Below are 22,558 nucleotides of genomic sequence, written 5' to 3' on the forward strand. Positions count from 1 at the left end.
TCTCTTCCTCACTCGCCCTGCACTCTCTCCACCTCACCCCCAGGAATACCTCTGGCTACGGCTTCCCCTTCGCTCCCACCTCTTGTTCATATGTGTGTTGTACCGTCCACCAAACAGTGATGACTCCATCTACATCTCGCTGTCTGATAATATGGACCAACTTCTATCTACTCATCCCAACTCTCTCTTCCTCATATGTGGTGATTTCAACTGTCATCATGCCAGTTGGCTGGGTGTGGGTACCTCTCTCACCAGCCATGGCTCCTCAGCAAAGGACTTCTGTGACTCACTGGGACTGACACAATCTGTCAATTTCCCGACCCGGATCTCAGTCAACGGAACATCTTCTCTTCTGGACTTGGTTATGACTAACTTCCCTGAAAATGTCTGCTGCTCTTCTTCTGCTCCAATCGGATCATCTGATCATGTCCTTGTTAAAGTGGACATCTCTCTGACCATCCTCAGGGAGCCTGCTCAGCGTCGACGAGTCTGGCATTTCACTCAGGCCAACTGGCACGGTCTTCAAGCAGCCATCAATCATCTGGACTGGTCTCCCATCTCTACCACCTCTGACATCAACTCATCCTGGGAATTCTTCCAAAGTAAATTGCTCTCTCTCATGCACAGATTTATCCCATCTCGTCTTCAGTTGTCATACCCTTCCTCCCGTCCATGGTACACGGAATCTTGTGGTGAGGCTGTTGCCCAGAAACAACTTGCCTTCGTCTCCTGGAAAGCAAATCCAACGGAAGGAAATCTCATTTCCTTTCACAAAGCCCGAAACAAGTGTGTGTCCACCCTCAGGAGAGCCAGGAAACAATATCTCTCCGTTCTCAAGACCGAACTCTCTTATCTGTCTCCCTCTTCCAAATCCTGGTGGCATCTGGTCAAATCCGTTTCTGGTGTTTGTTCCCCCTCCATCCCCTCCCTTACCTCAAACGGCTACACAGCTGACTCCGCACGTGAAAAAGCTGAATGCCTCAACTCTGTGTTTGCCTCTAAATCTTGTGTCCCAAACCCATCCCTCTCTGTACCCACCATACCCAGTCGTACCCTGCTGCTCCTGGACTCCGTGTCCTTTCCTCCTGACAAGGTGGAAAAGTTTCTGTCAACCCTCGACTCTGATTCTGCAACTGGACCCGACGGCATCAGCCCACGGGTCCTAAAATCCTGCTCTGCCGCTCTATCTCACCCTCTCTCTGTTCTCTTCACCCTCTTTTGCTCAAGGTCAACTGCCATCTGCTTGGAAATCAGCCAACATCACCGCTTTGCACAAAAAAGGTGCAAAAACAGATCCTAGCAACTACAGACCTATCAGCCTTCTCCCAAATATCAGCAAAGTCATGGAATCCATCATTGCTTCGGATATGAAATCTTTCCTCTTCTCCAATGGCTTGATCTCTGATCATCAATTTGGTTTCAGACCAGGTCACTCTACTCTGGACATGCTGCTTCTGCTGTCTCAACAATGGATGGAGGTCCTCAATGCCAAACAGGAAATTAGAGCTGTCTCCCTCGACATATCACGTGCCTTCGACACGGTCTGGCACCCCGCTCTGCTCACCAAACTCTCCTCCTTTGGTATCCATGGAAATCTCCACGCATGGCTGGCGGACTTCCTCTCTAGTCGTCGTCGTGTGGCCCTGAATGGGTTCCTCTCATCTCCTCTTCCTGTTCAGGCTGGAGTTCCCCAAGGCAGTGTTCTGGGCCCCGTGCTTTTTCTGGTCTTCATCAATGATCTCTCTGACTCTCTTGAAAATCCTCTCTATCTCTTTGCTGATGACTCCACTCTCTGCCGCTCCATTCCTCTTCCCTCAGATCGGCAGTCTGCAGCCTCCTCACTCTCTGAAGACTTGGACAAAATCACAGACTGGTCAAACAAGTGGAACATGTCTTTCAATCCTGACAAATCTCACACTCTTACTATGTCTCTCCGAAAAGATCGACTGGACAACCCTCCCATCTACTTTCTCAACAATCCTCTCCAAGAAGTTCTGTCGCTCAAGCTTTTGGGTCTCACTATCTGCCATGATCTTTCTTGGGAAAATCACATTTCCAAGCTGGCCTCCAAAGACAGTCGCCGACTGGGCATCCTCCGTCGTGCGAAGTCCTTCCTCGGCACACCTGAGCTCCTCACCACATACAAGGCTTTCATCCGCAGCTCAATGGAATACTGTTCTCCCCTATGGGCCGGTGCTCCTGCCTCACACCTAGCTCGGCTTCACGCTGTTGAAACAAAAGCTTTCAGAATTATTGGAATCTCCCGCGATGAAGCTATCTCTGAGGGCCTTTCACTCACTCACCGGAGGCAGGTAGGTGGTCTTTCTGTCTTCTACAGACTCCTCTCCGGCCTTGCACCCCCAGCTCTCTCTGTGCTCTGTCCCCCAAATATTCCTACAGGTCGCACAAGATCTGCCAGCAACACTCTGATGGTTAAACTGCCGAAATCTCGGCTCTCTGCTCACCTTCACTCTTTCATTCCTCTTTTCTCCCGCCTCTGGAACAAACTCCCTCACTCCCTTCAATCCCACTCCTCCCCCCAGGTCTTTAAAACAGCTGTTCACCACCATCTCTTATCTTCCCCCATCCAAAACCTTGATCTTTTCTACCCCCACTAATTCACCCCAGATCCACCTTGTTTGAAATTCCAACTTCTTTCCTGGAAGTCCTGGCAGTGTCCATATGTTTTATACCTCTCCCACCGCCCCCTTCCCATGCCCCCCCACCCCCAAAGCCCTCGCCCTCTCTCAGATCTCTCGATGTCTCCATGTCTCTCGGTCCCTGCTCTCAAATGTTGTGTTTGTGTCCTTCCCCCTCTCTCCCCATCTTGTCTACCGCTCCCGATGTTATATGTTTTATGTGTCGGTTTGTCTTTCTGTGTGATTAATGTTCGCTCTTTCACGAGCCTCGATCTTGTATACAAAAAAAAAAAAAAAAAAAAAACGCTCGTCCCATTTGCTCACCTCAGCTCCTTTGAGGTTGACAAAGCGCATGCAGCAAATGTGCAGATCCAAAAACTTTCCATACCCCTCCTCATCGGTAAATTCTGCCATGTCTATGAGAAAAATGGACACAGGACAGCAAAGGGGAGGGGTGGAGGGCTGAGTGAGACAGAGATGAGGACAACGACGCAAAGGTAAAAGACCAGATAAAAGATACAAAAAGGATGCTGACCATACTGTCAGGTTAACAAACACTCAATGGTGTTGGTCTCTTATGAGAGATTTGGGGTTTGGATGTGAAATGCAAGTTTTGCACAAAATAAATAAAACTGCAAATGGACATCGAGGATATGAGACGTGAAAACTTCAGAAAAATAGCAAATTCGAGAAAACCCGAATGGATTTTAGGAATTATTGAGAGGTGAACCAAGTGAAACTAGAAAGAACAATCAGAGATTGCAGATCCTCGCCACCACATGTTTTCAGTGTATTTTTTTTTACGGCTTTTGAGTTCAAACAAATATGGCGGCCAAAACCACGTGACCAATGACGTCATCATTCTTTTCTCCATCAATTTATCCCTAGATTATGCTCGAGAAATTTCATCTTGATCGGATGAAGTTTTGTACCTGTCGAATAATGTCATAATGGAGGCACCTATGACATCATCATTAACATATGTTATTCCAGATGGAGTGTTCTATACAATGAGCCATGTCTCAAATCAAATGACGGACTCGAATGCAATATGATCTCCTATGGCGAGGGTAATTACTGGAGAATTCAATCGAATGTAATTCAAAGTAAGTAACATAGAGCTGCAATAGTAGGACTTCGGTTGGTCAGAGTCAATTGGAGAAAAAGTCAGGACATGTGTGAGATTTTGGACCTTAGCTCTAATTTGTCAAAGTCCAATGTAGAATGATCAAGCCTTCTCACAGATATAGGTACTGTGACAGATGTAGGCGAAGGGAGGTCACACCAAGGATGTTTGTGATGGCAAAACACAAGCACACAAACGACAACGCAAAAGATAAACAAAGCTCAGAACTTTCCGATTCCAATACAACCTATCTTCCTCCATCCACTCACTTTGGCTTTCATCGGTGCTCTCTCGAGCCTTTGCCAACTCTTCAAATTCCACTGACATTGGGACGTAGATCTAGGAAGGCAAAAAAGGAAAAGAAAAGAAACAAGGATAGCATCAAAACAAAACAGAGATGCAACTTATCCTTTCAAAACTTCAAGTCTAATGCACAGTGTCATTGTTTTTTCAAAAATCTCTCTCTCTGTCACTCATAGTGTCCCATATGTGCCATTACAGAGCGTTGCCATGCGGCGTTTCTCATTGTGTGTCGCATGTGTAGTCCTGCTGCTTTTTACCTTTTCTCCCTTTTTTGTATACAAAGTCGAAGCTCATGTAAGAGCTAACACAAAAGCATAAACATAAATACACATGAACCATAATAAAGGGAGCGGGAGACAAGATGGGGTGGGGAGGGGGGGGGGGGGGGAGGGGGAGAGAGGGAAGCACAACAACAGTTGAGAACAGAGACATCAGGACATCTGTGGAAGAGAGGGCTGGGGCGGGGTACACGGGATAAACAAGATGGAGACTGCAAGGATTTTCAGGAAAGAAAATGGAATTTGAAAAAGGCGGATTTGGGGTGCATTAACGGGTGTAGAAAATATCAAGATTTTGGATGGGGGGAGATAAGAGATGGTGGTGAACAGCTGTTTTGAAGACCTGAAGGGAGGAGTGGGATTGAAGAGAGTGAGGGAGTTTGTTCCAGAGGTGGGAAAAAAAGAGGAATAAAAGAGTGAAGGTGAGCAGAGAGTCTTGATTTTGGCAGTTTCACCAGAAGAGGGTTGCTAGCAGATCTTGTGCATCATGAAGGAATATTTGGGGGACAGAGCACAGACAAAGCTGGGGGAGCAAGGCCGGAGAGGAGTAGGTGGAAGACAGAAAGCCCACCAACCTGCCTACGGTGAGAGAGAGAGCAAGGCCTTCGGAGTTAGCTTCATCGCTGAGGATTCCAATGATTTTGAATGCTTTGGTTTCTACAGTGTGAAGCCGAGCTAGGTGTCAGGCAGGAGCACCAGCCCAGAGGGGAGAACAGTATTCCATCAAGCTGCGGATGAAAGCTTTGTATGTGGTGAGAAGCTCAGAGGTGCCAAGAAAGGACTTCGCATGACGGAGGATGCCCAATCGGTAACTGGCTTTGGAGGCCAACTTGGAAATGTGATTTACCCAGGAAAGAGCATGGCTCATAGTGAGACCCAAAATCTTGAGTGACAGAACTTATTCGAGAGGATTGTTGAGAAAGTAGATGGCAGGGTTTTCTAGACGGTCCTTTCGGAGAGACAAAGGGAGAGTGTGAGATTTGTTAGGATTGAAAGACATGTTCCACTTCTTTGACCAGTCCGATTTTGTCCAGGTCTGTAGAGAGTGAAGAGGCTTCTGCTTGCCGATCTGAGTGTTGAGATATGAAGCAGCATAGAGTGGAGTCATCAGCAAAGAGATAGAGATGATTTTCCAGAGAGTCGGAGAGATCATTAATGAAGAGCAGAAAAAGCACAGGGCCAGAACACTGCCTTGAGGAACTCCAGCCTGGACAGGAAGAGGAGATGAGAGAATTCTATTTCGAGCTACACATCGACTACGACTGGAGAGGAAGTCCACAAGTCATGCGTGGAGATTCCCATGGATACATTAAGAGGAGAGTTTGGTGAGCAGGGTGGGGTGCCAGACGAGAAGGCACGAGATATGTCAAGGGAGACAGCTCTGATTTCCGGTTTGGCGTTGCGGACCTCCATCCATTGTTGAGACAGCAGAAGAAGTATGTCCAGAGTAGAGCGACCTGGTGTGAATCCAAATTGTTTTTGTGTGAAGCGGTAATGTTGGCTGATTTACAAGCTGATGGCAGATGACATTGAGCAAAAGAGAGGGTGAAGAGAACACAGAGAGGGTGTGAAAGAGCCGCAGAGCAGGATTTTAGGGCCCATGGGATGATGCCGTCTGGTCCAGTTGCAGAATCAGAGTCGAGGTTTGACAGAAACTTCTCCACCTTGTCGGGAGAGAAGGACACAGAGTCCAGGAGCAGCTGGGTTTGGCTGGGTAAGGTGGGTAGAGAGAGCGATGGGTTTGGGACACAAGATTTTGAGGCAAACACATAGTTGAGGCAGTCAGCTTTCTCACATGCGGTGTCAGCTGTGTAGCTGTTTGAGATAAGGGAGTGGATGGAGGGGGAACAAACACCAGAAACATATTTAACCAGACGCCACCATGATTTTGGGGAGGGAGGCAGTTTGTCTCTGTGCAGGATATCTCAAAAAGTTATGGACGGATTCGGGCAAAACTTTGTGGACATGTTGGGTATTTCCCAAGGACAAACCGATTAGATGTTGGTAAAGAATATCACGAGAAAAATTGTTTTGATCGACATCATTTCGATATTCATCACACATTTCAGGAAGCCATCCCTGATGTCAACTGGGGTATTACAGTCGTGTCGATATTCACTGTCCATTAATATTTTTGTATGATTGAGGTAAAAGTGAGCGATTTCTTCCAAATGCCCTCTTGCTGCCCGATTGCTGATCAAATTAAATTAAACTAGAGCAATGTGACTATCACCAATATGCCTCCTCATTGTCCCACAACGGGTAGATGTCATCGTTCACCGTCCTAAAAATAAACGAGTTTGATTTAATTCCCTTCAGCTGTTTTCAAGTATCACATTTTCACCAGCCACGACAGGTTTCACATTGATCGGTGAAGCAGTTTCAGAGAAGGGATTTTTTAAAATATAGGCTTTCAAGCTAATATGGCTGCCATACCACATGGACATGACATATGACCTTTAAAAATGTACACTCTGCATATGCATGGGTAGGGGATCACGTTTGTGGTTTTGTTTTGATCGGATAAGGTTCATTTTTCTATCCAAGATGGCTGCCAAACCACATGACCTACGATGTCATCCTTTTCAAACCATATGCAACAGTGGTTTTAGATGATATTTGTAAGATTTCGCATCGATAGGGTAAGCGGTTTCAGAGATACAATTATTTAATATTTTCCTTCAATCCAATATGGCTGCCACACCATGTGACCAATGATGTTTTCGTGTTCACTTTTAATCGACATGCCTAGTCAATGACACACGTAAAGTTTTGAGTCAATCAACTTGGTGGTTTGGGAAAAGATGTTTTTTAAGGTTTTAGGTTAAATACAATATGGCTGCCAAACCATGTGGCCTATGACGTCATAAATTTAATATTTCAATACAAATGGGCCATAGATCATGTGCATGCAATTTCAGATTTTTAGGACAAGGAATTCGATAAAACATTTTTGGCTGGTATACCAATTCAACTATGATGTCATCATTATCATGCTTTTGTTCCCCATTGGGAGTACTTGAGAATGTGCCAAGTTTCAGATTTTTCCATTCAGCGGTTTCCGAGAATTTTTTCTTTTATTTGCGTTTAATCCAACATGGCTGCCATACCACGTGACCCATGACGTCACCATTATCATTAAAAACCATTCTGCATGGGTGTCACTCCTGCCCTGAAAGTTTTGTCTCAATTGGCCATGTGATTGCTGAGAAAATGAGGTTTAGCCCGGATGGATGGACGGACAACCCAAAAATATAATGCCTCCGGCCATCTTCGGGCGGAGGCATAAAAAATAAAAACAAAGATTGTAAAAATTTAAAACACCAACATTGCAATTCAGAACTACAACTTTTTTTAAAGTTTGCACCCTTGGCCTGGCTATTTAACTGATATACTAAATCTTTACGTACGACCTGGATTAAATAAAAAAAGATGATAATGACAATGTGTCTTGCTGATACTTGACCACATCCCAGAGGAGAGATTCCCACCTCGTTTGGATGTTTCTTGTGAAATTCCTTTATTTGCCTCAACCGGGTGTAGAATTCAGCAAACTCATTTGGCCCCGACAGTGCGTTTACTTCCTCTTTACGCAATCTGAAATAAATAAATAAATAAATAACGGTCATCAATCTATCCCTCAGGGACATTAATACATTGTTATAATACATTTCGCACACATAGTGAATCATTTAAGAGTTAACATTTAAAACTGCGAGGCCAGCAGTCAAAACACAAAGCAGAGGGAGACAAAACTCGAGTGTAGTAATCGATTTGTGACCAGCAGATGTCCCTACAGGCTTCACAACCCAAATACTGCATTGGCTACTACATCGAGCCAAAATAGATGTATCGGATGTACCATCATGCAAAACATTTTGTTGGTATCGTGCATTTAAGAATAACAATAATAATCTTTATTGTCCCATATCCAGGGAAATTATTCTTTGGTGACACCACAAGTTGAACCATCATAAAAACATGAAACACACAGAGAATGATAAAACAAAATACAACTAGAACGCCACTCAGTAGAGAGCATACCTCCGCCTGGTTGGCCATATCACTCAATGGTGAAGAATCACTTTAAAAATTATACATGCTGGATCCGGATCTTCACCAAAAATGAATCGATTCTTCCTTGTCACACACCCACCGGTCCAACAAGTTTCGTCCAAATCCATCCATAACGATTTGAGATATCCTGTTATGTATCGTTTTTGGCCCAATCTCCCAATGGTGAAGAATCACTTAATAAATTAAATAATTCCCATATCCGAATCCATATTCATATCTTCACCAAAATCGAATCGATTCTTCCTTCTCAGACACCCAACCGGTCCACCAAGTTTCGTCCAAATCCTCCGTCCACAACCTTTTGAGATATCGTGCTATGTATCGTTTTTGGCCTTATCCTCCAATGGTGAAGAATCACTTTTTTTTTTTTTTTTTTTTTTTGTATACTGAATCGAGGCTCGTGGAAGAGCTAACATTTATTTCACAAACAAATCAACCAGACAAACAAAACACACAAAAAGAGGGAGCGGAAGACAAGATGGGGAGAGAAGGGGAAGCACACAACCACAACATTTGAGGGACTTAATAAATTCTAGTAGCCGGATTCGAATCCGGATCTTCACCAAAATCTAATCATTTTGTCCACGTCACAAACGCAACATCTCTGCGAAATTCCATCCGAATCCGTCCACAGCTTTTTGAGATATCTTGTTCACAAACAAACAAACGGACAAACAGGGGTGAAAACATAACCTCCATCCACCTTTGGTGGCGGATGTAAAGATATAATATGGAAAATGGACTAAACAGCAAAATGGCTATGGGAATTTGAATTTAGCATTTGAATTGCACCTGGTACAAATTACTTTTTGAAAATGTTCTTCTTCATCCTCCTAACACGAAAGTGTCTCCCTAATGGCAGTTTTTCAAAAAGTCCATTCAAGAAGTGACTTTCATCGGTTCCTTTTCATTATTCGGCCAAAAAAGATATATAGCAGGATATCTCAAAAGGTTGTGGACGGATTTGGACGAAACTTGGTGGAGAGTTTGGGTGTCTGACAAACACGAATGAATTCGATCTTGGTGAAGATCTGAATATGGATTCGGATACGATAATTATTAAAATTTTAAGTGATTCTTCACCATTGTGGGATCGGGTGAATAGCGATATACAACATGATGTTTAAAAAAGTTATGGTCGAGTTATGACTAAACTAGGTGGATGAGTTGGTTCGGTGACCAGAACAAGCCGATAAGATTTTGGTTCAGGAAGGAATCCAGATCCGGCCTATCGGTAGGATACAAAACATAAACTGTTCCTCCTGGCGGAGGTATGCGCTCTACCGAGTGCCGTTGTAGTTTCCAAAGCAATGTCACTCACCCATCTTTGTCTTCATACAAATCCAGAAGCATTCCACTCACTTCCATGTACCTCTGCGACGCACACACAATTCAATCGGTAATCACATCAGGAAACTTGCTGCTTCGATATAATGCCCAAAGGTCACAGTCAGGTAAACATCGGATGAGATAATAAACAATATATATATATATAGCGCATAAACATACTTACTTAACGAGGTGTCAATAGAAGACTGTGCGTAAGCTGGTGCAACAACTCAGAAGTCATACTTGTATGTTTTTACAAACTAGAAACACCCGCTCCCTACGAGAACAGCCGCGGGTCACGTGGATACTGCACAGTCGAGTTCCAGTTGTATTCAATGTCCTTTTTGCCTTAATTATACATTTCACACTTGCTTAGCTTATGATGCTTTCAAGTTTAGACTCGGCCATGCAATTATCGTTATGATTATTGGTGTTGTTATAATTATTATATTGTAATGATATTAAAATTTACCCTGTGCTCGTGAAGCGAAAAGCACGGTTAAGCATTCGGTTGTGTACGTATATGCGTGTCTGCATTTTTAAAATTCATTTTCTTGGCAACCTTTGGTCCGATTGACACAAAATTTTAACATAGGAGTGCCTCCACCTGTAGAATGTTTTATTCATAATTATGACGTCATTGGTCTCGTGGTATGGACGCCATCTTGGAAAAACGTTACACCTCCATATCTCCAAAACCGCTCATTGGAAAAAATTGAAACATGGCTCATTGTCAATTACTCCCCATGGGGACTAAGATATTGTCGCGCGAACCCTTCCCGGTTAATACCAGGGCTCGCGAATGACCAAACGGCTTTAATTGAGGCGTCGACCAAATACGGATTTTGCTATCACAGCACGGGCGAAAGAATGAAGAAGAAGCGGAAGCACTTATCTGGAGAGGGAACGAACTCAAACGGGAATCCGGGGTAAAATGTACAAAAATAAGGATTTATTAAACGGAGCCCGATATAATGAAACGCGACGATGAAATAAATAATGATCCTAAATTGGGATCCCACACGCAGACTTTGAACACGCCACAAAGGAAAATGAATTACGAAAAGAACACGTTCGTCGTGGGTTTGTGTAATGTGGTGCGAGCTTATCAGCCCGTCGTCCAACGAGGCCCGGTCCGGCTCCAAGCTCCGGCGCGAGGAAGCCCTCCGTCCGCTTCGCCCACGCGCTCCGCCAGGCCCGAGCAACCCGCTCCACTCCAGGCTCCTTTCGACCGCCCACGAGGTCCGATCGCTTCACGGCACACCTCGCTCCAGCCCCAAAAGCAACTGGGCTAGCGATCTCCACGCGAAGCCGATCTCCAACACGAGGCACCACGAGAGCCAGGAACGGAGAGCGAAGAGCGAAAGACCGGCACGACTCAATACCCAGAGCGAAGCTTCCAGCATGATGCAATCCAAGCGCGAACCGTCAGCATGACTCAATCCACCAGAGTGAAGCTTCCAGCATGAAGAAGAGAGCGAAGCACATCAGAGAGCCCTTTTGAAACCTGGCATGTGACGTCAGTTCTGGCGCGTTACCAACCAGAGCCTCGTAGCTTCCCGCCGTTTGCCGAACCTCCTCCCGCGCTGATTCGCTCCAGGTTCGCGCCTTCCGCGCCAACCAATCGCAGTCCTCCTGGGCGTGGTTACAGCTCGTCTCACGCGATGTTGCGAGGCCAGCTGGTGGTGCGGCTGGCGGCGGCCATCCGGCGGTGCCCCGATCTGGCTTCCTGCCGGTCTTCTTCCAAGGTCATTGTAAGGGAAGGGAACTAATTAATGTGTGCACTAAGGACCTATCTAAGTGTTTATATGAGTATGCATTGCCATAAGGGACAAAGGTTAGGTGACAGGGACGACGACGAACAAAGGAATCTTATCCATAATCCCTGCACTATTTAGCACACCCTGCTCCCTCGTAGCGGGGACATCAATACAGCTTATACCGACAAACCGGGCTAACCATAGATATTATTACAGGGTAGATTCCCTATCGCGACAGTCGAAGCATGTTACCTATACAGATCTACCTGCCTCTAGATATTGCTCTACCTAAATTCATAACAATATGTTAATGATGTTGACGGTGCTTTAATTATGACGTCATAATTCGACAAGTACAATGCTTGATCTGATCAGTATGAAAAAATAGATTTTCTCTTCAACTGTTGGTCTGATGGACACAAAATTTTGACCATTTAAGGGGCTCCTCCCATGTAATTTTAAAATAATTATGACGTCATAGGTCACGTGGTATGGGCGCCATCTTGGAAAAAAAGAAAACTTGCACCTCTATATCTCCAAAACCGCTACATGGAAAAAATTGAAACGTGGCTCATTGTAAAGAACTCTACATGGGGAATAAAATATGTTAATGATGATGTCATAGGTGCCTCCATTATGACGTCATAATTCGACAATTACAAAACTTCATCCAATCAAGATGAAATATACTAGTACCCGACTGCAAAGCCGCAATGAGCCGGCGAAGCCAAAGCTTCTTAACCACTATTTTACCTATCACTATGGCATCAGTAGGTTAGGTAGTTGGTCGTAGGTAGGTGTAGTAGGTACCGTACCTAGTTCAAAATGACACCATTTGCATTCTGGATGAGATTAAAATTTATAAAATTTCCTTCTTGATTAATTCGGTGAATTCCCTCTCAACTTCGGATATTTCCGGCCATGAAAAACTATCCCCTACGGCCGCGAGATTTCTAAAAAATAATTCTTCGTCAATTTTAGAATATTTGCCGCCATTTTCAGCCTCCGAAACGCGGTAATAAGCTTTTTTGAAATATTTTTACAGATGCTCGAATCTCATTGGTTCCGGTGTTTGGTGACGATTTTCGTTGAAGATAACCAGGGCCCGTGCGGGCCCGGGGAACGAGGTTGGTCTTAAAGTATTTTAATTACAAATTTAAAAAAAGACGGGTGAAACAAACTCCTATTGAACTTTTTCGCAATTTTTTATGCATACTTCCGCATCCGCAAGATGGCGGCCTCCATTGAGTGATTTGGTGCGTCAAAGCTTGGAATTCTCAAAGGATCCAGCAAAATCTGGTTTTTCAACATAATACGTACGCGTTCATTCACAACACCGGCTTCGCCGGCTATTAAGCGCCATGTCAGCATAAACTGTTAGAGAAAAAAAAAATAATGATGATGTCATCGGTCACGTGGTTCGGCCGCCATCTTGGAAAAACCAAAAAACTTTGCACCTCTATCTCCGGAAGTAGTGTAGCAGCATAGCAAACCTGTTGTGCATTTTGTGATACAAGCACCAAATTTGGCACAAATGTACATTAATATGTTGCGAAAATTTTCAGATATTGGGCCACTTGAAATTCCGTAATTTTTTTTTTCAAATTTCGTAATTTCAAATTTTTCGGGTGACACCGTCACAATTTCGGTCTTCGAGGCTGGCCGATATAGTGGGGCGGCTTAGCCCAAATATTCAAAAGAATTGTGCATTTTGTGATACAAGCACCAAATTTGGCACAAATGTACATTAATATGTTGCAAACATTGTGTGGTCAGCAATGAAGACGAGAGTCTGAATTGCATGTATGCAAAAGACCTTGTGAACCATTGAAGCAAATACACGGGTAAGCATGAATTAAATCTAGGGCATGATATAATTTCCATGATGTTTACCTCTACACTCAATGGTGGAAGGAGGTAATGTTTTGATCCCAGCTTGTCTGTATGTCTGTTTGTCTGTTAGTCCACAAAATTCCAGACAAAGCTTGTAGTAGTGGTAGTTGTAGTGGTAGTGGTGATAACAGAAATTGTTATATAGAACTGAACTTATATTATTATTATGTGCAGAAAATAACTTCATTTCTATATGCCCTGCAGTGGACAGGTTAATTGGTTTATGCACTGAAGGGGTCACCCTGGTGTGCACTGCTGTGTTCTGCCTCACTGAGTTGTTCAGGTATGATGTACTCAGCACAAGCTTCCGGTCGGCCCGGAGGTGGGGGTGCGGGGCCTGTCACGGAACGTCAAAACAAACGGCCTGCCGGGGCCGCCCAAAAGTCGGGCGTGAGGGGCGCGTCCACTAATGGAACGCCTCTCGCTTCCCAGATCGAGGGCCACGTGGTCAGGAGAACCTCGTCCCTTCCGGTCACACTTTGCCTATCGGCCGGCCTCGAAGACCGAAATTGTGACGGTGTCACCCGAAAAATTTGAAATTACGAAATTTGAAAAAAAAAATTACGGAATTTCAAGTGGCCCAATATCTGAAAATGTTCGCAACATATTAATGTACATTTGTGCCAAATTTGGTGCTTGTTTCACAAAATGCACAATTCTTTTGAATATTTGGGCTAAGCCGCCCCACTAAAGTGCTGAATAGGTGTTAACAATGATATCATTGGTGCCTTAATTATAACATCATAATTCGACAGGGGCAACGGAAATTTTTGAAAGTTTGAAATTTCTGATCAGTTTGAAATTTCTTGAGTGTGATCTATGCAACCATTATATTAGAGAATATAAATTTATGTTGTCATCACTCACATTGTCTGGCAGCCATATTGCAATAAAGAAAAAGAAAAAAAACCTTCAAAAACATAAGAGTTGGCTCACACCAAGTTGACTGCACAGGAGAAGTATTCTATGTATACGATCTAGTATTATTACGCCATTATCATCGGACGGAATGGAACGATTCATTTGTGGTTATATGATTTACTTCCGGTAGGAGTGAGGACTCTTAACTTTTAGACTCTTAGCCCAGACACCACATGTGTGTCGGTATACATATAAACGTCCAGCTTTCATAAAATTTCCCTCAGGTGAGTATTAAACAATGCTAGTGACCATTAGGAATGGGGTCATGCATCAAATAAAGGTCACAATTGTAATGGTGTTGGGGGCACGAATACACAGGTAATAAACAATCCATACAGACTGCAGTCCACATACATGTGATTGTCGAAGGTGGAAAACTCCCTTGGGGGAGGGGGGCAAATAAACCACTACAACCTCCGTCGTATGACACTTAGTCACCCTGACAAGTTCGGTTGAGATTGAACAAATAATGACCGAATGTATCGTGCTCAGTCAAACAAAGAGACACACAAACGCCAAATTGTGCATTTTAGTATGATGACACTCAAAGTAATTACTACAGGTAAAGAAAGAAAGAAAGAACAAAACAAAGAGTTTTGCCAAAACTCACATCCATTAGTGCTCTCGTACGATGATCAGAGTTGATTTGTTCGCGGAGCTGCCAGGGTGGAAGGGGATTGGGAGTAAAAGAAGAAGAGCAATAAGAGAACCTCCAGGTCGCACACATTCTGCCATCCCAAGTGACAGAATTTCTTCACCCTTTTCTTTCCCCTTTCCTTTCCTCGTCACCCTCCCCAAGTTCAAACCCAAAACGCTTTTGTCCCTCACCTGGTCAAACTCACTTCCTGAATCCGGTGTCTCAAACTCTTTCCTCATGTATTTTAAGCTTCCTGTCCAACGTAACCTCATGGTGTTTCCTATGTCTACCAAAACGTGATTTACTAAACCTGACGAGACCCAGAGCCCATCTTTCTCCCACAGTTCCTCTCCTCCTTGTGCTGTGGTCCATCGGTTTGTCGTTGTCCCACTATTTTCCCTTTGCCTCATTATGTGTGTTATTATTTATTAACGCATCTGTTGACAGCAACGGATGTGGGGAGGAATGGGGGCGGGATTGGATGCATGCGGCGGACAAGATGGATACAGAAGGGAACTTTCAGGTGGGAAAACTAGAAATTTGGAAGGAGGAGGGAAGGATTAGGGTGGGGTTAACGAGGGTAGAAAAGATGATGGTTTCAGCTTTTTCACCCAAATGGTTCCGTGTCCCTCTCCCCTGGATCACACTCTCTACTCTACTGCTCATGTTTCCCCCTTTCCATTTTGTTTCATTGCATTCTACTCCATCTCTTCCATGAGCCTCAACCAGATATCCAAAAAAAAAAGAAATTCTGTAGAAATTGAGCATTCAAGATCAAGTTTTTTTTAAATAACAAAGGTAAGCACAGGTCATCAAATTGCACGAGTGTGGGACAAGGTCACCTTCGAGTTGGTTTTTATTACAACAGAAGCAAACCAGCTGTGGAGATGATCAGGTGACTCGGGTACCGTGACAAAAGCTGCTCGGGCAAATCGAATACTCTCTTCTACAAAATGGAAATATCCGGCAAGATGCAATTCTTGCGGTCGAGACGATATTTTGCAAAATACTCTTGATTGAAATTTGCCCAAATGCCAAGTACTGAATATTCAAACAATTGGTGCTCGGCCATAGCGGGGTCTTAAACTCCAACCACGACCTCAAAGCACGTTGGACTAGAGTGACATGTGATCAATGAACTGACGTCCATCAGGATCGGGAATGCGTTTACGCAGAAGAAAGAGGCGCTCAAGGTAAAAACAGAACCACAGGTCCTGAAGGTCACCTGGATCAGGTGCAGTCAATGACGTCATAAAATACCTAAATTTTGTTCATGTGCAGAATCTGGTCACGTGATCGGTTGAATGGAAGTCCTATTGATGCCGATTACAGCGATACATGTTTCAGGTCATGGTTTTGGCTGAGGTCATGACTGTTTCTGATACAACACCCATGTGGGTTATGGCAGGAATTTCTAGCGTTTTAGGCCTAATTTCAACCCGTTAATGAGCGCAGATTTTGATGCGAACAATACACATTCATTAGGATTCACATATGAAGCTTGTGGTCAAGTTTCATCAAAACCGTGTGTTTGGTTCAAGGGATAATTGCTGAAGAATTGCAAGGGATAAACTCGCTCACTGACTGTCGGACTTACCTGCGGACACTGCTCGGTCGAGTAAGCTCACCAGACGAAATTATTAGGTCGGAAATGTAAGCAGGGACAGACTTATTTTGGCTTTAAAGGGCCATTGGCAATATTATGTAATCTATGTATTGGGAGCCGCTGAAGACGTGCCCTACGCACGCACATCTGACCTGCATGGAGCACAGGTACACAAATGCAAGCTCAATGATTGGCTGAAGCCCTTCATTCGAGAACACCAAACCTGTACCCTCAAAACATGAACACATATATCAAAATCCTGTACTGTATAGTGAATGCATCACGTGGGCTATGCTGCACATCGCATGATCGACGACTCGTATTTGAGATTCAGGTGCACGATGAGGTACGCAGAGTGGAAGGGGAAAGATGGGCGAGGGGGTTAAACTGATGTAGACAAGAAACGTGAAGATGACAGTACCACACTCTATTGTTATAGACCGAGTGGACGTACCACACTATTGCTATAGACTGAGTGGACATACCACACTCTTTTGCCATAGACTGAGTTGACTTACCACACTCTTTTGCTACAAACTGAGTGGACATACCCACACTCTATTGTTATAGACTGAGTGCACATACCCACACCCTTTTGCTATAGACTGAGTCGACTTAGCACACTCTTTTGCTACAAACAGAGGACTGACCACACTCTATTGATAAAGACTGAGTGGACATACCCACACTCTATTGCAATAGACTGAGTGTACGTACCCACACACTTTTGCGATAGACTGAGTCGACTTACCACACTCTTTTGCCATAGACTGAGTTGACTTACCACACTCTTTTGCTACAAACTGAGTGGACTGACCACACTCTATTGTTATAGACTGAGTGGACTTACCACACTCTTTTGCTATAGACTGAGTGGACTTACCACACTCTATTGTTATAGACCGAGTCGACGTACCCACACACTATTGTTATAGACTGAGTGGACATACCACACTCTATTGTTATACACTGAGTGGACGTACCACACTATTGTTATACACAGGGTGGACTTACCACACTCTTTTGCTTTTGACCGAGTCGACTTACCACAATCTTTTGCTTCAAACTGAGTGGACTGACCACACTCTATTGTTATAGACCGAGTCGACGTACCCACACACTATTGTTATAGACTGAGTGGACATACCACACTCTATTGTTATACACTGAGTGGACGTACCACACTATTGTTATACACAGGGTGGACTTACCACACTCTTTTGCTTTTGACTGAGTCGACTTACCACAATCTTTTGCTTCAAACTGAGAGGACTGACCACACTCTATTGTTATAGACTGAGTGGACTTACCACACTCTTTTGCTATAGACCGAGTGGACATACCACACCCTATTGTTATAGACCGAGTGAACATACCACACTCTATTGTTATAGATCGAGTGGACGTACCACACTCTATTGATATAGACTGAGTCGACTTACCACACTCTTTTGCTATAGACTGAGTCGACTTACCACACTCTTTTGCTGCAGACTGAGTGGACATACCACACTCTATTGTTATAGACCGAGTGGACGTACCACACTCTGTTGCTATAGACTGAGTGGACATACCACACTATTGCTATAGACTGAGTGGACGTACCACACTCTTTTGCCATAGACTGAGTTGACTTACCACACTCTTTTGCTACAAACTGAGTGGACTGACCACACTCTATTGTTATAGACCGAGTGGACGTACCACACTCTATTGATATAGACTGAGTGGACTTACCACACTCTTTTGCTATAGACTGAGTCGACTTACCACACTCTATTGCTTTTGATCGAATGGACATACCACACTATTGCTATAGACTGAGTGGACTTACCACACTCTTTTGCTATAGTATAGACCGAGTCGACTTACCACACTCTATTGTTATAGACCGAGTGGACATACCACACTCTATTGTTATACTATAGACCGAGTGGACATACCACACTCTATTGTTATAGACTGAGTGGACTTACCACACTCTATTGCTATAGACTGAGTGAACTTACCACACTCTTTTGCTATAGACTGAGTGGACTTACCACACTCTATTGTTATACACTGAGTGGACTTACCACACTCTTTTGCTGCAGACTGAGTGGACATACCACACTCTTTTGCTGCAGACTGAGTGGACATACCACACTCTATTGTTATAGAACGAGTGGACATACCACACTCTATTGCTATAGACTGAGTGGACGTACCACACTCTTTTGCCATAGACCGAGTTGACTTACCACACTCTTTTGCTACAAACTGAGTGGACTGACCACACTCTATTGTTATAGACCGAGTGGACGTACCCACACTCTTTTGTTATAGACCAAGTGGACATACCACACACTATTGTTATAGACCGAGTGGACTTACCACACTATTGTTATACACTGAGTGGACGTACCACACTTGTTATACACAGGGTGGACTTCCGACACTCTTTTGCTATAGACTGAGTCGACGTACCCACACACTATTGTTATAGACTGAGTGGACATACCACACTCTATTGTTATACACTGAGTGGACGTACCACACTATTGTTATACACAGGGTGGACTTACCACACTCTTTTGCTTTTGACTGAGTCGACTTACCACAATCTTTTGCTTCAAACTGAGAGGACTGACCACACTCTATTGTTATAGACTGAGTGGACTTACCACACTCTTTTGCTATAGACCGAGTGGACATACCACACCCTATTGTTATAGACCGAGTGAACATACCACACTCTATTGTTATAGATCGAGTGGACGTACCACACTCTATTGATATAGACTGAGTCGACTTACCACACTCTTTTGCTATAGACTGAGTCGACTTACCACACTCTTTTGCTGCAGACTGAGTGGACAAACCACACTCTTTTGCTATAGACTGAGTTGACTTACCACACTCTTTTGCTACAAACTGAGTGGACTGACCACACTCTATTGTTATAGACCGAGTGGACGTACCACACTCTATTGATATAGACTGAGTGGACTTACCACACTCTTTTGCTATAGACTGAGTCGACTTACCACACTCTATTGCTTTTGATCGAATGGACATACCACACTATTGCTATAGACTGAGTGGACTTACCACACTCTTTTGCTATAGTATAGACCGAGTCGACTTACCACACTCTATTGTTATAGACCGAGTGGACATACCACACTCTATTGTTATACTATAGACCGAGTGGACATACCACACTCTATTGTTATAGACTGAGTGGACTTACCACACTCTATTGCTATAGACTGAGTGGACTTACCACACTCTATTGTTATAGACTGAGTGGACTTACCACACTCTATTGTTATAGACTGAGTGGACTTACCACACTCTATTGTTATAGACTGAGTGGACTTACCACACTCGATTGTTATAGACTGAGTGTACGTACCCACACACTATTGCTATAGACTGAGTGGACGTACCACACTCTTTTGCTGCAGACTGAGTCGACTTACCACACTCTTTTGCTGCAGACTGAGTCGACTTACCACACTCTTTTGCTGCAGACTGAGTGGACGTACCACACTCTATTGTTATAGACTGAGTGGACTTACCACCCTCTTTTGCTATAGACTGAGTGGACTTACCACACTCTATTGTTATACACTGAGTGGACTTACCACACTCTTTTGCTGCAGACTGAGTGGACTGACCACACTCTATTGTTATAGACCGAGTGGACGTACCCACACTATTTTGTTATAGACCGAGTGGACGTACCACACACTATTGTTATACACTGAGTGGACGTACCACACTTGTTATACACAGGGTGGACTTCCGACACTCTTTTGCTATAGACTGAGTCGACTTACCACACTCTTTTGCTGCAGACTGAGTCGACTTACCACACTCTATTGTTATAGACCGAGTGGACATACCACAATCTATTGCGATAGACTGAGTCGACGAACCCACACACTATTGTTATAGACTCAGTGGACATACCACACTCTATTGTTATACACTGAGTGGACGTACCACACTATTGTTATACACAGGGTGGACTTACCACACTCTTTTGCTTTTGACTGAGTCGACTTACCACACTCTTTTGCTTCAAACTGAGAGGACTGACCACACTCTATTGTTATAGACTGAGTGGACGTACCCACACTCTTTTGCTATAGACTGAGCCGACTTACCACACTCTTTTGCTGCAGACTGAGTGGACATACCACACTCTATTGTTATAGACTGAGTGGACTTACCACACTCTTTTGCGATAGACTGAGTGGACTTACCACACTCTATTGTTATAGACCAAGTGGACGTACCACACTGTTGCTATAGACTGAGTGGACATGCCACACTATTGCTGTAGACCGAGTGGACGTACCATACTCTATTGTTATAGACTGAGTTGACTTACCACACTCTTTTGCTATAGACCGAGTGGACATACCACACCCTATTGTTATAGACCGAGTGAACATACCACACTCTATTGTTATAGATCGAGTGGACGTACCACACTCTATTGATATAGACTGAGTCGACTTACCACACTCTTTTGCTATAGACTGAGTCGACTTACCACACTCTTTTGCTGCAGACTGAGTGGACATACCACACTCTATTGTTATAGACTGAGTGGACGTACCACACTCTGTTGCTATAGACTGAGTGGACATACCACACTATTGCTATAGACTGAGTGGACGTACCACACTCTTTTGCCATAGACCGAGTTGACTTACCACACTCTTTTGCTACAAACTGAGTGGACTGACCACACTCTATTGTTATAGACCGAGTGGACGTACCACACTCTATTGATATAGACTGAGTGGACTTACCACACTCTATTGCTTTTGATCGAATGGACATACCACACTCTTTTGCTATAGTATAGACCGAGTCGACTTACCACACTCTATTGTTATAGACCGAGTGGACATACCACACTCTATTGTTATAGACCGAGTGGACATACCACACTCTATTGTTATACTATAGACTGAGTGGACTTACCACACTCTATTGCTATAGACTGAGTGGACTTACCACACTCTATTGTTATAGACTGAGTGGACTTACCACACTCTATTGTTATAGACTGAGTGGACTTACCACACTCTATTGTTATAGACTGAGTGGACTTACCACACTCGATTGTTATAGACCGAGTGGACTTACCACACTCGATTGTTATAGACTGAGTGGACTTACCACACTCTATTGCTATAGTATAGACCGAGTGGACTTACCACACTCTTTTTTCCATGCTCTTCCTTCACCATGGTGTCCATGAGCCGTTCACGTTCCTCATGATGCCTCCGCTGTTGCTCCAAGATAGTCTCCATGTTATCAGGGTTGAAAAAAAGGAAAGAAGAGCGGAACCTGTAGGGAAACACACACAGAAACACGAGCACCGATAATACAACAAAATTGAATTCGAAGGCCTAAAGCACCACAGAAACGTCGCCAAACGAGCGAACAATTTCATTCGCGACTCATTCTATTGAAAGAACGACAGAGGCCATGTTTGTTCGTCAAATGGCACGACAATTGGTCCCACGCCAAAGGAAGGATCCTAACAGTCGACTACTATTTCCTGTAGATAGGAAATAACAGCACGTTTTTCTTTCATTGTAATCAAAGAATGGAAATAGATTGAAAAGGAAAAGCATAATGTTGCATCGTTTTATTGCAATAACGTGTGCGGTGTGTGCGACGCGTCTAATTAATTACGTCACCGAATTTTACCGGAAACGATTTGTTGGCAATAAAAACGCGGGGAAAATGGTTTTTTAATCCTGAATGAGAATTATTACATAAATCAAAACCAGGCCGAATAAAGTTGATTATACTATAAGGACGTTGCGAAACACAGGAGTTTGATTGGTGACGCGCGAGTCATGTGACCGGTTTGTATGCCCGAAGTCTAAGTGACGTATGTGCTTTTACCGCACGTCAGTATTCAGGAGACTGTGGAGTTGTTTTGTCTAATTGAACGACGATACAAGGTATCAATGAT

The 22,558-nt window shown here is 43.9% G+C and overlaps 1 protein-coding gene across 1 annotated transcript in view; it reads right to left on the reverse strand.

Annotated features, from left to right (window-relative positions):
- The window catches only part of SF3A3 (splicing factor 3a subunit 3), a 41,834-nt gene extending 19,556 nt beyond the window's left edge, over nt 1-22,278 (reverse strand). The window contains exons 1-6 of the mRNA XM_078768464.1: nt 21,789-22,278; nt 14,937-14,984; nt 9,745-9,797; nt 7,838-7,943; nt 4,035-4,104; nt 2,964-3,055 (exon numbers count right to left, since the gene is read on the reverse strand). Of these exons, the coding sequence (XP_078624590.1) occupies nt 2,964-3,055; nt 4,035-4,104; nt 7,838-7,943; nt 9,745-9,797; nt 14,937-14,984; nt 21,789-21,884 (465 nt within the window). The 5' untranslated portion in view covers nt 21,885-22,278. The remainder of the gene's footprint in view (nt 1-2,963; nt 3,056-4,034; nt 4,105-7,837; nt 7,944-9,744; nt 9,798-14,936; nt 14,985-21,788) is intronic.
- Between the last annotated feature and the right edge of the window lie 280 nt (nt 22,279-22,558).

Source organism: Myxine glutinosa, chromosome 14, assembly GCF_964187855.1.
Source record: "Myxine glutinosa chromosome 14, kmMyxGlut1.1, whole genome shotgun sequence".
Lineage (NCBI taxonomy): Eukaryota > Metazoa > Chordata > Myxini > Myxiniformes > Myxinidae > Myxine > Myxine glutinosa.